General features: G+C 52.3%; 1 protein-coding gene across 1 annotated transcript in view; it reads left to right on the top strand.

Moving 5' to 3' along the window:
* The first annotated feature begins 12,818 nt into the window (after nucleotides 1–12,818).
* The window catches only part of ELAVL4 (ELAV like RNA binding protein 4), a 106,731-nt gene continuing 106,256 nt past the window's right edge, over nucleotides 12,819–13,293 (top strand). Inside the window, exon 1 of the mRNA XM_044671934.1 lies at nucleotides 12,819–12,980. Within this exon, the coding sequence (XP_044527869.1) occupies nucleotides 12,819–12,980 (162 nt within the window). The remainder of the gene's footprint in view (nucleotides 12,981–13,293) is intronic.

Genomic DNA, 13,293 nt, shown 5'->3' with positions numbered 1-13,293 from the left:
TACAAAGTGATATTTCTCATCCTTTCCCACTATCTTCCTTTTTTGTAAATTTGTTTATATTCTAGACCAGTGCTGCCATATCTCTGTGCTTGGTGAAGAAATAATGACTTACTGGCTGTGGCTATTTCTGGCCTCTGTGCTTCCTCATTGTAACCATTCTTAATCACTTAAATTTCTGCAAGATGTAGTGATGATTAGTATTGATTTCTGTCCCTTTATCTGTTTCCCAAGTTAGATTTTGAAAGCTTGTTTGAATAAGTCAGGTTCAGGGGATTACAATTGTGTTCTACCTGTGGCTTTGGCCTCTGCTAATAGAAATAGAGATGGAACGTTTGGAAAAATGTTTCTCATAATAATAACTGATTGAGTCAATTTAATTTTTTGGTGATATTCTGGCCTTAAAATGCCTAGTGCCTTCTGAATCTTTTCTTGAAAAAAAAACCATATATATCCATATATAGAGATGTGAATTCAAGTTTAAAGCCTGATCCTTCTCCTTACTACTTATATTATGACCTTGACTAGGCCCTATCTGAGCCTCAGCTTCCTCATCTTTAAAATGAAGGGGTAGGAATGAAGCTTCCGAGTCTGTGATGAACCTTCGACTTCTTTTGGTTCTGAATTCTCCTTCTATGATGTTGAAGCACATTTTCCAATGTACTTTTTGTTGGTCTCCTCTAACCTTCCCTTTTAAAATGGAGTCCCTGAGAAATAGAAAGATTTGCTTTGGTCTCTGATATTTTCTCTAGTTTCTGATAAGCATTTTTCTCAATTTTGACAACAGATATTTGATGTATGATCAATCAGAACTAATTTACAGGATAATTTGTCTTTTTGTTTATTTCCACCCTAAGCCCTAAAATTAGATGCTTTGACCAGGTGACCTATCACCCATGAAATAAGTTTCTTATACTCTTACGTAAAATGGGGACGTTGGACCAATTGGGGCCCTTTCAGCTCTGTGTCTGTGGTCCCATGATTCAATGGCTTAGGGCATATAAGAAGATCAACTCTGCCAGCCTCCTCATTAGCCTTTTTAAGGAAACAATCCTTCCTTTCCAAAATAACTACTTCTTATTTATCATTTCTTCTGCTTTCTTTTGCATCAAGAATGCCAGTGATGGTAAGATTCACTTCCTTCCTTCATTTTTTGATATGTCCTTTCCCCCCATTTATATATATATATATATATATATATATATATATATATAAAGAAGTTCTAAGATGGGAAGAATGGGAGTGGGAGAAGAATATGAAATAACGTGAGCGTCGACTTTGTCATCTGCAAAATAGAGATGTGATATTGTGTTATCCTGGTAGTGCAGTGAGGAAATGCTTTGCATACTTCTGTAAATTTGGGAAGGCAGTGGGGCCCAGTGGAAAGAGCCATGGTATAGAGTCAGAAGCCCCAGGTTCAAATTATGGCTCTTTTGCTCTTGTCTGACAAATGACTCCCCTCCTGATTCTTGGGAGCAGGACTGGATGTCCTCTAAGGACCCTCCGAGCTCTAAATCTGTGATCTTCCAGGCTTTCAAGCTCCATGGAGATGCTATTTATGGTCATTCTTGCCAATGTTAATGAGACATGGAGATGACAATTATAATTAATCCAGTTTCCCTCTCCATGGAGACTGTTCTTCACCTGAGTCTGGAGTTCAGGCGACTCGCGTCCAGTCCTAAGTCTGCGTCAAACTCGGTGTGACACTGGGAGTCAGCTCCTCCGAGCCTTGACTTCCCCATCTGTAAATGAGGACAGTTGAGCGTAAGCTCTCCGAAGTCTTTTCCTTGAAACCTCTCTGATCTCCTTAGCTGTTAATGCCACCCCCAGTTCAGAATTTAACTTGTCTTTGCTTCGGTGCATTCCTGTTCTCTTCCTTAAGAGAATGTCAGCTCTCTGAGGGCAGGCACCCATTTTTGTCTGTGTCAATGCTTGGTTTCATGGTGGGCTTTTAATAAAGGCTCGCTGGTTGATTGGAGAAAGGGCATCACACGGATGCATTGGTTCTTCTGGTTCTTGGTCACTTCCACAGAAGTCTCTTCTGGGGTCAGAGGACGTGGGACCCCATTTATGGAAGAGCCACCAAGACTGTGTCCGGTGCATTCGTTGTCCTAGATGTAGAGAATCTCTTCTGTGGGAGGGCTGGGCCGGTGCCGTCCCTTCCCTAGAGGTTTCCTGGGAATGCAGAAACGGAGCTGTTATTCCTAGATCTGGGAACCCTTTCTAGCCACTTGGTTCTCAAGCTTCCTTCTATCGAGAAAGCAATACCACCCGAACGATGGCGGATAATGAGGCACCCCAAGAAGGGCTTCTCCCCCTTCAAGATGCCCTTCAGGCCTCACCCCCAAGGGCCTGTGCTCCCCCTCCCAAAGTGCCTCGTGCCATTTCCTCTGGACACGATCTTATTTCTTCTCTTCCTCTTTCTGTCCTCTCTCTGCCATTAGATTGTCAGCTCCTCACACGTGGGGATGCTTCCGTCTTTGTCCTGGCCATGCCCAGTGAAAGCCACGGCGAGCTCCATCCATTCCCAGACCAGCCAAGAGGCAGCTCTTCGGCTGGGGACCGCGTGAGGCCTGTGGTGTCCCGGGCGAGGGGCAGTGCCTCAGGCTCCGAGACTGGTGCCCACAGTAGGGCAGGGCCAGTTTGTGCTCCTGGCGGGGGCCTTCCTGAGAGAAGCAGTGTGCCAGGCCTGGCCCCAGGTGCCAGGGAGCAGGGCTTAGCTGGTCAGCCGGGGACGCTGGTGTGAGGCAGGAGGACCAGGACCTGGCCAGCCCCTTCTCTTTATGGCAGCACCCTCCTGAGGACTGCCTAGCCACCCCGACCCCAAATGACAAGATTCTTCTTCAGGATCCTGGCTATGTGAACTGTCTTCAGTGTGAGTCAACAAACACTTATTAAACACCTACTGTATACAGTTGGATCTCTGTGTAGGTCTTGGAAAGACAATGCAAATGGAAAAATGGAGCCCAAAGTTGAGCAAGACTGAAAAGAACAAGCATCTATTAAACGCCTACTGTGTGCCAGACTCTGGGCTAAGTGCTTTATAAATAGTATTTCATTAGATTCTTACCACAGCTCTGATAATTATGTTATATTATCCATATTTTACAGTGCAGGAAACTGAAGCAGACAAGTTAAGTGCTTCACATACAGTCATGTAGCCAGGGACTAGCTGAGGCTGGATTTGAACTCAGGATTTACTGATTCCAGGCCCCGTGCTCTGTCGTGCCACCTAGCTGCTCCAACAGGAGGAGAACGCTATGACGGCCTTCGGGGCTGCTGCAAAACTAGTTGCAAAGATCCATGTGTGGCCCCACGTTCCCCCCAAACCGAAGGCTGTGTGTGTGCCTCTAAGTCCTCCCCTGGCGCTGCTGTCCGGCTGCAAGGCTGGGAGGCTCTCTGGGGGTGACGGAGAGGCGCGGCCGGGGAGAGCAGCCTTTCCTATCTGATGAGAGGAGGAGGACAGAGAAGAGGAGGCCGTCCAGGGGAGGCGAGCGTGAAAGAGCCCTGGGCTGACCACGAGGGCTGACCACGAGGGCTGACCACGAGGGCCGACCACCAGGGCCGACCACCAGGGCCGACCACCAGGGCTGACCACCAGGGCTGACCACCAGGGCTGACCACCAGGGCCCCCTTCCAAGGGCAGAGTCGCTCCTTCAGGCCCCAGGCTCTTAGGTAGCCCCCGCTGTGTGCCCAGGACTGTGCCACCCCGTGGGGGTACAAGAACAAAGCGGCATCCCTGCTTCCAAAGCCAGAGCCGCCTCCAGGACGAGGACGCGCCCCCCGAGGCGCACTGAGGGAAGACACGACTTTATTAAGAGGATGGAAGGACCCCAACGCTCGTCCTTTTACACACGAGTAACGGAAGCCCAGCTGAGTGACTTGACCGAGGACCGAGAAGCCAATCCCCGTGTTATAGAGGAGGACGTGGAGGCCCAGAGAGGGCGAGTGATGGTCCACGAGGACCCAGGCCGTGCTCTGAGAGCGGGTCCCGCTGCAGAGGGAGAGCCTGGAGGGACGGAGCCCGTGACGGCGTCGTTTGTGTCCAGCCGGCGCCTTCCTCCTGCTTCTCTGCCCTCCTCGGAGTCTGGAAGGCCCCGCTTAGAAGCCGCCTCTGCTGGTGCCGCAGCGCGTGCCTGGCTGATCCTCGGCCCCCCTCCGCGCCTCGGCTCTCCTCGCCTCTCGAGGGGGTGCTCGGCGGGCCACGGCAGGGATAAAGGCCGGCCCCGATGACGCGTCCTTTGGCCGGGAAAAAGAAAGGGTCTGGGCGTGCGCCGGCGCCTTGGCCCACCTGGAGAGGATCGCATGCAGAGGGGGGAGAGCTGGGACTCCTGCGGGTAGGGCTTGAGTCCCGCCCTCGGACCAGGGAAGCCCACGCACGCCCCTTGGCCTCTGAAGACCCATTTCCTCATCTCTAAAATGGGTGGTTATAGGTGTTTCTCAGGACTCTGTTGGAAGGACGGTTGTAAGGGTCAAAGCGAGGGCCAGGAATTTGAGCTGGACTTCATTGTAGGGGAGATCCCAGACGAGGAAATCTCCCCCTGCTGGCACAGGCCGGCACCTCGGCTGCAGCCCCGACTTGTGGGGACGTGCCTGGAGCAGGGAGGGTGGGTACGTGACTTCCCCAGGACCACCCAGCCAGGATGCGCCGGCCTGAACTCGGGCCTGAACTCGGGGCCCAGCTGGCACGAAGGCTCCCCTTTCGCTCTTCTGCCCGAGATCTCTTTTCTCGGTTCCAGAGCCCTGGCCGCGCTTCTGGCTTAGAGTTGATGCGAAGGCAGAAGGGAAGGGATTTTTTATTTTTTCCCACCAGCTGATTTAATTATTTCATTCAGAAACTTTTGCGAGATGGTAAAAATATGTATTATTACATATATGTCTATTCATATGTAGTCTAACATGTCACAGAGTAGATTTTTTTAGTCTTTATGATAACCTGTAAAGTACTTTGCAAACCTTGAAGGCCGCTCCATTAGCCAGTATGACTTTTAATGTGTAATTTAATAAGCATCCACATCTACTCCGAAGACTCAGAGGTTCTCAGAGGCCCGGGGGGTCGCCCTTGTCCCCTCCTACCTCTTACAACTCCTTCCTACATTCAGAGAAGCCTCCAGGTTTTCCGGGTCAGTCCTCGAGTGGGTGAGAAGTGAGCGTGGCTAGACACGGGAGATGACCGGGGTGAGTTGGGAGATGCTCGTCCTGGAGAGGAAGTCTGGGGCGGAGGGCATTGGGGGGCCAGGAGGACGTGCTGCTGCTCTTGTGTGTCGGGCTCTGAGGAGCCATTATTTGGAAGAGGGGTGAGCCTGGAAGCAGCAGGAGGAGGCTGCCGAGAGGGGGGCTGAGGCAAGGGGGCTCCTTTCAGAACTAAGAGGCTTCTTCTGGGTGTCTTTGTCGTAGAGGTCATCCTTCTGCAGGCGTGTGCGTGCATTTGTGTCACATCTGATGCCTTCTGAGACACCTTCCCACTCTAAACGTCTAGGCGAGTTCTCTAGCAAGGCCTAGTGGGCCGTGGCCAGAGACGTGCAGCAGCACTGAGGAAACAAGGAAGTTCTGTTTTATCTTATTTAAACCCTCACCTTCCTTCTAGGAACCAGTACTCTGTATTGGGTCCAAGGCACAAGAGGGTAAGGGCGAGGCAATGGGGGGTTAAGTGACTTGCCCAGGGTCACACAGCCAGGAAGTGTCTGAGGCCAGATTTGAACCCAGGACCTAATGTCCCTAGGCCTGGCTCTCCAGCACCAAGATGCCCCTGAGCAGTATTTTTAAATGGTGGATCCCAGAACTGAACTTTTATCCAGCTGTGGTCTGATGAGTCTAGAGAAGCACCATCGAGGAGCCGTGGTAAGCCCAGCAGACCCTGCCATGCTGTGAAGACTTGGCACGCCAGCCCTACTCCGGAGGAGGCCCCTCTCCTACCAGGTCCAGGCTCGATGCGTGCCGGCCGGGGTTATTCCAAGAAAATGGCCCTTTAGCTCGTGATCCGGGGCATGCGAGGGCCGTTTCCTGAAATCTGGAGGCAGACCTCTCCCTCTTCCCCCAAGAAACCACCAATATTTTTTAAAATGCAGTTTAGCAGATAAAGCTGTGGATTTCCAGTGGCAGGACTGAAGTCCCTTTCAAGCTCTCGTTCCCCTCTCCTGCGAGTGGCCTTGGCCAAGTCCTTTCCCTTCCGTGGGCCTCCGGAGGTGGCCGAGGTGGACCGAATAGCCTCCCAGGACCCTCTAAATCCAGGCCCAGTGCCTCTGGAAAAGGAAAAACAAATATTCAAATGAAAAGCAAAGGGTGACCTTTCACCAGATCGCCTTTAAAGCCGTCTCAGGACAGGAGGCCGGGCTCTATTTCTTTGTGATATTTTCCTTTCCCAGGGAAGAAAGCATAGGCCGGAGCCGCTTAATCAAGGGCGGGCAGGAAGGGGGAGGGAGAGAGCTGAACCAGAGGGAAATGTCAGGTCAGAGCCGCTGATGACGGTATTTAAATGGTTTTCCGTAATCATATTAGGAAGAAGCGAATGGAATTCTTGATTTCATCAAGGGAAGGAGGGCAGGCGTGCATGGGGGAGGGGAGGGGAGGCTGTCCCCAGGCCCCCTTCTGTGCCAGGGCTCTGTGGCCACACCCTGTGAAGGAGCATCGCTAATAGCCTGCAAATGAGGCTTTCTGGAAGGAAAAAAAAGTTGTCTCCATCACAGGCCTGTTTCAGCCACTTGGCTTGGCAGATGGCTGGCCGGCAGTGGTTTGCTATCGATTGGCTGAATGTGCCTTGGGGTAACAAGAGTACCAGCCGAGGTCCTTAAAGATGTTTCTTCTTCTTGTTCTTCACCTTCTTTGTGTGACTGCACACTAGTGAGACTCCCCCTACAGCATCCGCCCCCTCCGCTTTCCCCCCATTTTCAAATCAAAAACCTTCAATGGTAATCAAAATAGAGAGGTTACCTTGAGATAAACACCCTTTAAATTATCACCCAGGCAGGCAAACCCGAGAATATTTTATTTACTAGGCTGATTACATTTTAATGTTTGACGAAAGTGACATTTTTTAATTAGTGTTTAAGACATATGGTGAGTGTACAAATTAGCCTATTTCATAGAATCAGAAATGGATGAGAGAGACTCCCCCCTTCCCCAGCTCCCCAGTTTAAAATTGTCACTTGATACTTAATATATGCAAGGAGGGTAAGTAGTCTTAAACGATGCTGTCTTGGCTTCAGGATGAGGAGATGCCAGCTCCCGGGGCTGCGTGGCCGGCCGACCGCTGCCAGAGTGTGCCGGGGGCACACGACGGCCATCATCTGGGTGGAGGCCTCCCGGGACGGGTATTGTCCAGTCAAGCAAGAGCCCCGTTATCTGGCTTATTGATTTATTTTTTAATGCTGGCCCCACGTCATCATCAAGCCGTAACGTGTGTCCAGGGATATGCTTCCCTGCAAGCTGAGGCTAAAGAATGGGATGCCCGATAAATGGAGGGGCAGCAACTCTTGGCAGATAACCCCGGGAGCTTCGGGCCTGATGACCTTCCACTTGGTCCTTTTAAATGTGGGTTGGCAGATTTCTGGGGAAGGATCAGATGAATTGCAAAGTCCACGGGGCCAGGCAGGCTTCTGTGCCCCAAGTAGCCCTGGAAATATTGGGAGCAGAGGGGAAGAGACTGAGGAGGGTCCACTGCAGAAATGGGGCTCTTTACTCTCATTTAATTTATTCTTTTGGTTATGGAAGTGGTGGGTATTTTCCATTTTCTAGTCCCGGAATTTGGTGGAAAGCCATATGAGGGGATGGAGTTGGGATTCTGGTGTTGGTTTCTTCTGTGTCCATTACCTATCTTTTTATTTTCATTTTCATGTTGTGCAGTCAGGGCATGGCAGCTGCCATTTTTTCCTTTGGTATCTTCCATTTTAGACTTTGGCTGCTTCTTCCCCACTTGCTCAAGTACCTGAGAACACCATCCGAGCCTCACTGTACTTGAGTTACTCATTCAACAATCATTTGTTTAAAAAAAGACCCATTCTGTGCCAGGCATTGGGCTCCAGAGGCCCTGGACATTCCTGGCTTTGCCCTCCAGGAACTTGTGCTCTGTGAGGGAGACGTGTTTACACACACAGACACTCACACTCAAAGTAGAAATGCAAAGTCTCTTGGAAAGTTACCTGTGCCCTTAAACACTTACCCCCATCTTGTTCTTGATAGAGTCCTGTCTTTCCTGGAAGTGGGGTTTTTCAGAGCGTGTGTGGCTCTGGAGGTGCGGGTTTTAAATTGTGCTGCAGGAAGCTTTTGCCAGGGGGTCCTTGACTTCTCTCTGTCCCCTCTACCCAGTGGTTTTTTGGTTGTTTCTTCTTTGGTTTTTTGGCTCTTTTCCCTCTGAATGAATGACACAGACACACCTTGCATCCCCTTGTCCCATGATTCTGGGCGGGTATTTTTTAAAATTCCTTTTTTTCCTGGGCATGAATCAGGGGAGGGGATCCTGTTGACTTATTTTGACAAGACCCAGACAGGTTTCACCCGCCTGGGTTCGAGCATTGCTTTTGGCCCATCCTGCGCCCAGACAGGCGGCAGGAGAGGGAGGACCCAGGTGCCGCCTTTTGAGATGGTCCCTGCGAGTGTGCACGCTGCCCACCTGGTGGTATCCGAGTGAACTGTTACTTCCCAGAAGAGTGTCTGGGGCAGGCTGATCTCCGTGCAAAGCCCACGCGTGCTCCTGGCCCGGCCGCTCCCCGCCTCTCCTGGATGCTCCCATGTGTCCGTTCTAGGGAGATGCTCGATCGCCCGCTCCGGGGGGGTGTGGGAGAACTGACGGGGCTCTTGCTGCTGGAGCGCCGAGAAAGGCAGCCTTCCCAGCGTTCCTGAAACCCCATTCTGGGGGAAGATGTTTGAAATCAGCCGGACGCTGAATGCTGCCTTGCTAAACACCGAGGTAACGTCTCCTGCCTCTGCCTGGGTCGCTGGCTCGCTCGCTGGCTCGCTCGGTGTGTGTGCCGGGGGTGGGGGAAAGAGGGAGAGGGGGATGCTTTTCCCCTTTTCCGTGCTTAGGATCTGATTTAATTTATTCTGCCGAAGCAAAGTCTGGAGGCAGAATTGGGGCTTTGGTTCCTTTTCTTCCTTTGGGGGCTTGGGGGGATGGGGCTGAATCTCTTTCCCTTTTTCTTTGCTATCTCCATTAGCGGCGGCTGCCGCCGCTGCTTAGGACCCTGGCAGGCACGGCTCCCCACTCTATGGAGCAGTGAGTTATTCACTCTGGACTGGCTGCTGGTACAGTCCATCTGGGTTCTGAGAGAGAGAGAGAGAGAGAGAGAGAGAGAGAGAGAGCCGGACGGCTGGCAGCTCCTGATGCTAAGATATCCGTACCCCCTGGGAGGCCTGCGTGGTGGTGAGGGGCTCCCCAGTAGACCTCGTCTTCTCAGGGACCCTGCCGGCTCTAATGAGTCCAGAAACTGCTCCTTTCTGGTAAGCAGAGAGCGCCCCAGACCCATCCCCCACCCCCACCCCCACCCCCTGTGATTTCATTTTCACGCAAGCTTGAAGACAAGTTTTCTTCCTGATGTTGGGGGATTGGGGTGGTGTTGGGGGCTGGGGGGGCGCAGAATGGCAGCCGAGAGACTTGGTTCCTGAGATAATCTATTGAGATTAAGATGCTTTCCCAATGTCACAGCGCCGGGATGTAGCGGTCAGCACTTTGCTCAGGGAGACGAATGGTCCTATTGGAAATACGATAATAAGGTTGACTTTTCTCAACAATGGGATCCTGCCTTTGTCCTTAGAGGAAAGGCCTTGCAGGATGTCCAGGGCATTTGTTTTAGGATTCCAGAGACACACTGAGACTGGGGAGGTTTCTGGGGCCAGGATCAGTCCACGGGCAAAGTGTACGCACGGGCGCTGCATGTGGCATTAGGCATCCTTGATACGTGTTTCAGAGAAGTGGCTGGAAGATCTTGGGCCGGACTTGCCCTCCATGTGGGCATCTCCTTCCTGGAAGGGTGTGGAGGCCGGGAAGGTCCAGGGAGAAGAAGGCCGCCTTTGTTTTCACAACCTCCATAGAAATATGGGGCAAGCGCTTTTTTTTTATCAAGCAAATGGTTTTCCTAGGGGTTCGTGAGGGCTGTTTCTGGGGCTCGCCCCCCACACTATTTTGGCACCAGCCAGGTCCTCCTTGAGCCCATGAGGGTTTTTGCTGGTGTGTTGGGGCACAGATAGGACACACAGTAAAGCCACCTAGGCGAGGGGACCCACAAATGCACCCTTGGTCCTACCCAGCTCAGCAAATATTGAAAAAAACTCATTTGTCTCTGCGTGCCCTTCAGGTGGGAGCTGTTTGTCACCTGGAAATCAGACGGATTTCCTTCTTTTCCACCCGAAGCGGCTGTGTGTGTCTAACATTCCAAGTTCTCTGCTTCCATGTGCTTTTATGTGGAGCAGCATGGTGAGCCTAAGTACAGGGAGGGGGAACCCCTAAGTCCACACATAGAAAAGAGGAAGATTCACACACAGCCAAACGCCCGGGTCCTCTCGTCTCCCCAAACAGTGTTGTGTTTCTCGGGTCTGCCCTGAAGGAAGAAATGCTCTCCTGATAGCGCAGTACAGACCTGATACTTGTAATCAGGGAAATTAAAAATACTGAATCCATTTGTTCCCCGTAAACCCTGGAAATCCAGCGGTGGCCTGACCTGTCTTCTCCCTATTTCTTTTCCTCTTGGGTTTCAGCCAGAGCCAGCCTTGGGGCCATCTTTGATGGTATTCGTGCCCCGGGTGTGCTTCTCAGTAAGCGTTCTGACTGGGAAAGGGAGAGCTTTGGGGGGAGAAAGTCACCCACCCGGGTCGGCAGCTGCACCCGCCAGCCGGGCGAGGGCAGGTGCACGAGCGAGTCTGTGTGTGTGTGTTTACGTCATCAGTGCGGAGCCCCGACAGCCCCTCGGGAGCAGCAGTGGGGGGCGAGGGGCGCGCGGCCTCTTCTCGTCCCGAGGACCGAAGAGGCCCCGCCGAGGGCCGTGTTTTAGGTCGACTTGGCGACGTTCGACGGCAGTAGAGAAGGTGCCGCCGTCGCCCGGCCAGTGGGTACAGGCCGAGGGAGGGAGGGAGGGACGTGTCTCGTGCCGTCGGGCCCCTACCAGAGTTGAGGAATAATTCCATTAAAATAAGTCGTTCATCATTTTCTCTTCTGCAGAAAGAAGGAACAATGCAGTCCAGGCGAGAGAGCCCGGACAGCTGCTTCCCTCCCCGCCTCCCCCCACCCTTTTCCATTAAGAAAATCACTCTTGGACCCAAACTTCCTTAGGCAGATCCCAGAGTAACAGCAGGACTTGGGAGCGGGGGTGGGGGGCCCCGAACATGCCTCTCCCTGGAAATGCCAGCTCGGGCCCTGTCCCGTCCCCCCATTCCCCCCACCAGACGGAGAGGCTTCGCCTTACTTCGACCAGCAATCCTGAGCAAGCCCAGTGGAGCTTCTGTTGTAGCTTTAAGCCATCAGCCACACATCTGAGTGCAAAGCCACTGCGGGCAGGCCCAGACGCCGGGCATCGGCGTGGGGAGTGGACGCAGGAAGCCCGGACTGTCCGGGGGAGGAAGGCAGGAGCCCCCCGCTGCTAAGGGGTGCAGACCGCCCCGGGCGGCCTGCCCTGGTTGGGAGTGCCTGGGGGAGGAGGGACGAGATAGGTTAAAAAAAAATACATGCATGGATGTTGTTGCTTTCAGCTGGGCCTTAATTACCAGACACACGAAGCAGTTCAGAAATGTGGTCTCTGTTGTTGTAGAGGTCATCGAATCATTAACATCGTCAATCTGGCAGGAGCTAATTTAAATAGCGCCTGATGCTTCAACGCCTCCCTCGCTCTCCCTAGCCAATGGGCGCTGGGCTCCGGCTGACAGATGGTCCCATAAATGGATGTAAAAAGGAGAGGCTGGAAGCCAATTTTCAGCGAGGCTCTCTGTTCGGTTGTTCTTACCTACGTCCTAGAATCGGGGGGCTCCGAGCACACTGAGCTTGGGCTCCCCTCTCCCTTGCTTTTTTTGACCTTTTTTTTTTTAATCCTCCCCTTCTTAAAAAAAAAATAATTTGTGGTTGACTACATAAATGTCCGCACTCTGCTTTGTGGAGCTGAAATAATCCTATTAACCATAATAAACCCGAAACCTTTGCAAAATTCTCAGAGAAGAGTCGAAGCCCTGCGAGACCCAATATTTGCCTCTAAGAATGGTGATGGTAGGTATTGGTAAATTTATAGTCTTTGTTTGTGTGACTGCAGTTTAAAGGGAAAAGAAGCCTGTCTGTCTACACCCTCAGCCAGCCTTGTGCTCGTGCAGGGTTTTACTTTCTGTTGGTGAGGTTCCTCTTTCATTGACTAGCTCTTTGGCGTGGACGGTGGCAGCAGATCCAGTAAGGAAGGGCAGCCTGGGGGTGATAGCCGCTATGTCTTTTTTAAGGTCATTGTCAAGGGGTTCCCCCCCTTCCTTCTCAAAATAAGGTGGAGGGGGTGGGCGGGAAAAACCACCGCTTTCTTCAGAGAGCTCAGAAAAAATGGAAAGGCTGAAGCTAGGGATTTTTTTTTAGATCGGAAAAAAGGGTGTGTGGATGTGTGTTTGGGGGTTTGGGGGGATGTGCGGGCAGTGAGGTGAGGGTCAGGCTTTTAGGGGATGTCTACGTTTTGGCACTAAAAACGTAGCCCTTCCTTCCCTGAGTCCTGGTGCTGAGCTGTGGGCAGTGGCATTGGGCTGGACTGCGCAGAGGGCACGGGAGGGTGGGCAGGGAGGGCAGATCTCTGTGGGCTCGGGTAAATGCTGCATATTGTATTTCAAAGAGTCCCCTGTCATGACCTCATAAAAAGGAGGAGGAGGCATGCATGTGTCGTGGTGCCTGGCGTGTGTGGGGATGGGTGGCTTCGCCGGGCGGGCAGCAGGGCGTTTGGAAGGAATGCCAGCTTTTACGTAACGTTCTCTTTGCTCCTGACACCGTGCGAGGGTCCATCTTCCCGTCACGGATGGAGTGGAATGGCTTAAACATGGTAAGTGAATGGACTGGAGGCTGCGTGGTGGTGCTGGGGTGGGGGGACACTCGTGTCCGTGCGTGTGTGCGTGTGTGCGTGTGTGTGTGTGTGTGTGTGTGGAGGGGGAGGGGGACCGATGGGCTGTGGACCTTAGATGGCTTGGCAGGTCACCCAATTGTGTCTCTATAAGCATCCTAAAAGACAGGAAAATATGGACCTGGATACAATGGCAGTGCTTGCACACACGCTCTCCCTCTCTCCATCTCTCTCCATCTCTCTCTCTCTCTCTCTCTCTCTCTCTCTCTCTCTCTCTCTCTCTCTCTCTCTCTCT

The sequence above is a fragment of the Gracilinanus agilis genome, chromosome 4 (genome assembly GCF_016433145.1).
Source record: "Gracilinanus agilis isolate LMUSP501 chromosome 4, AgileGrace, whole genome shotgun sequence".
NCBI lineage: Eukaryota > Metazoa > Chordata > Mammalia > Didelphimorphia > Didelphidae > Gracilinanus > Gracilinanus agilis.
Note: the sequence above shows the minus strand (reverse complement) of the source record. Positions and strands in the feature narration are given on the sequence as shown.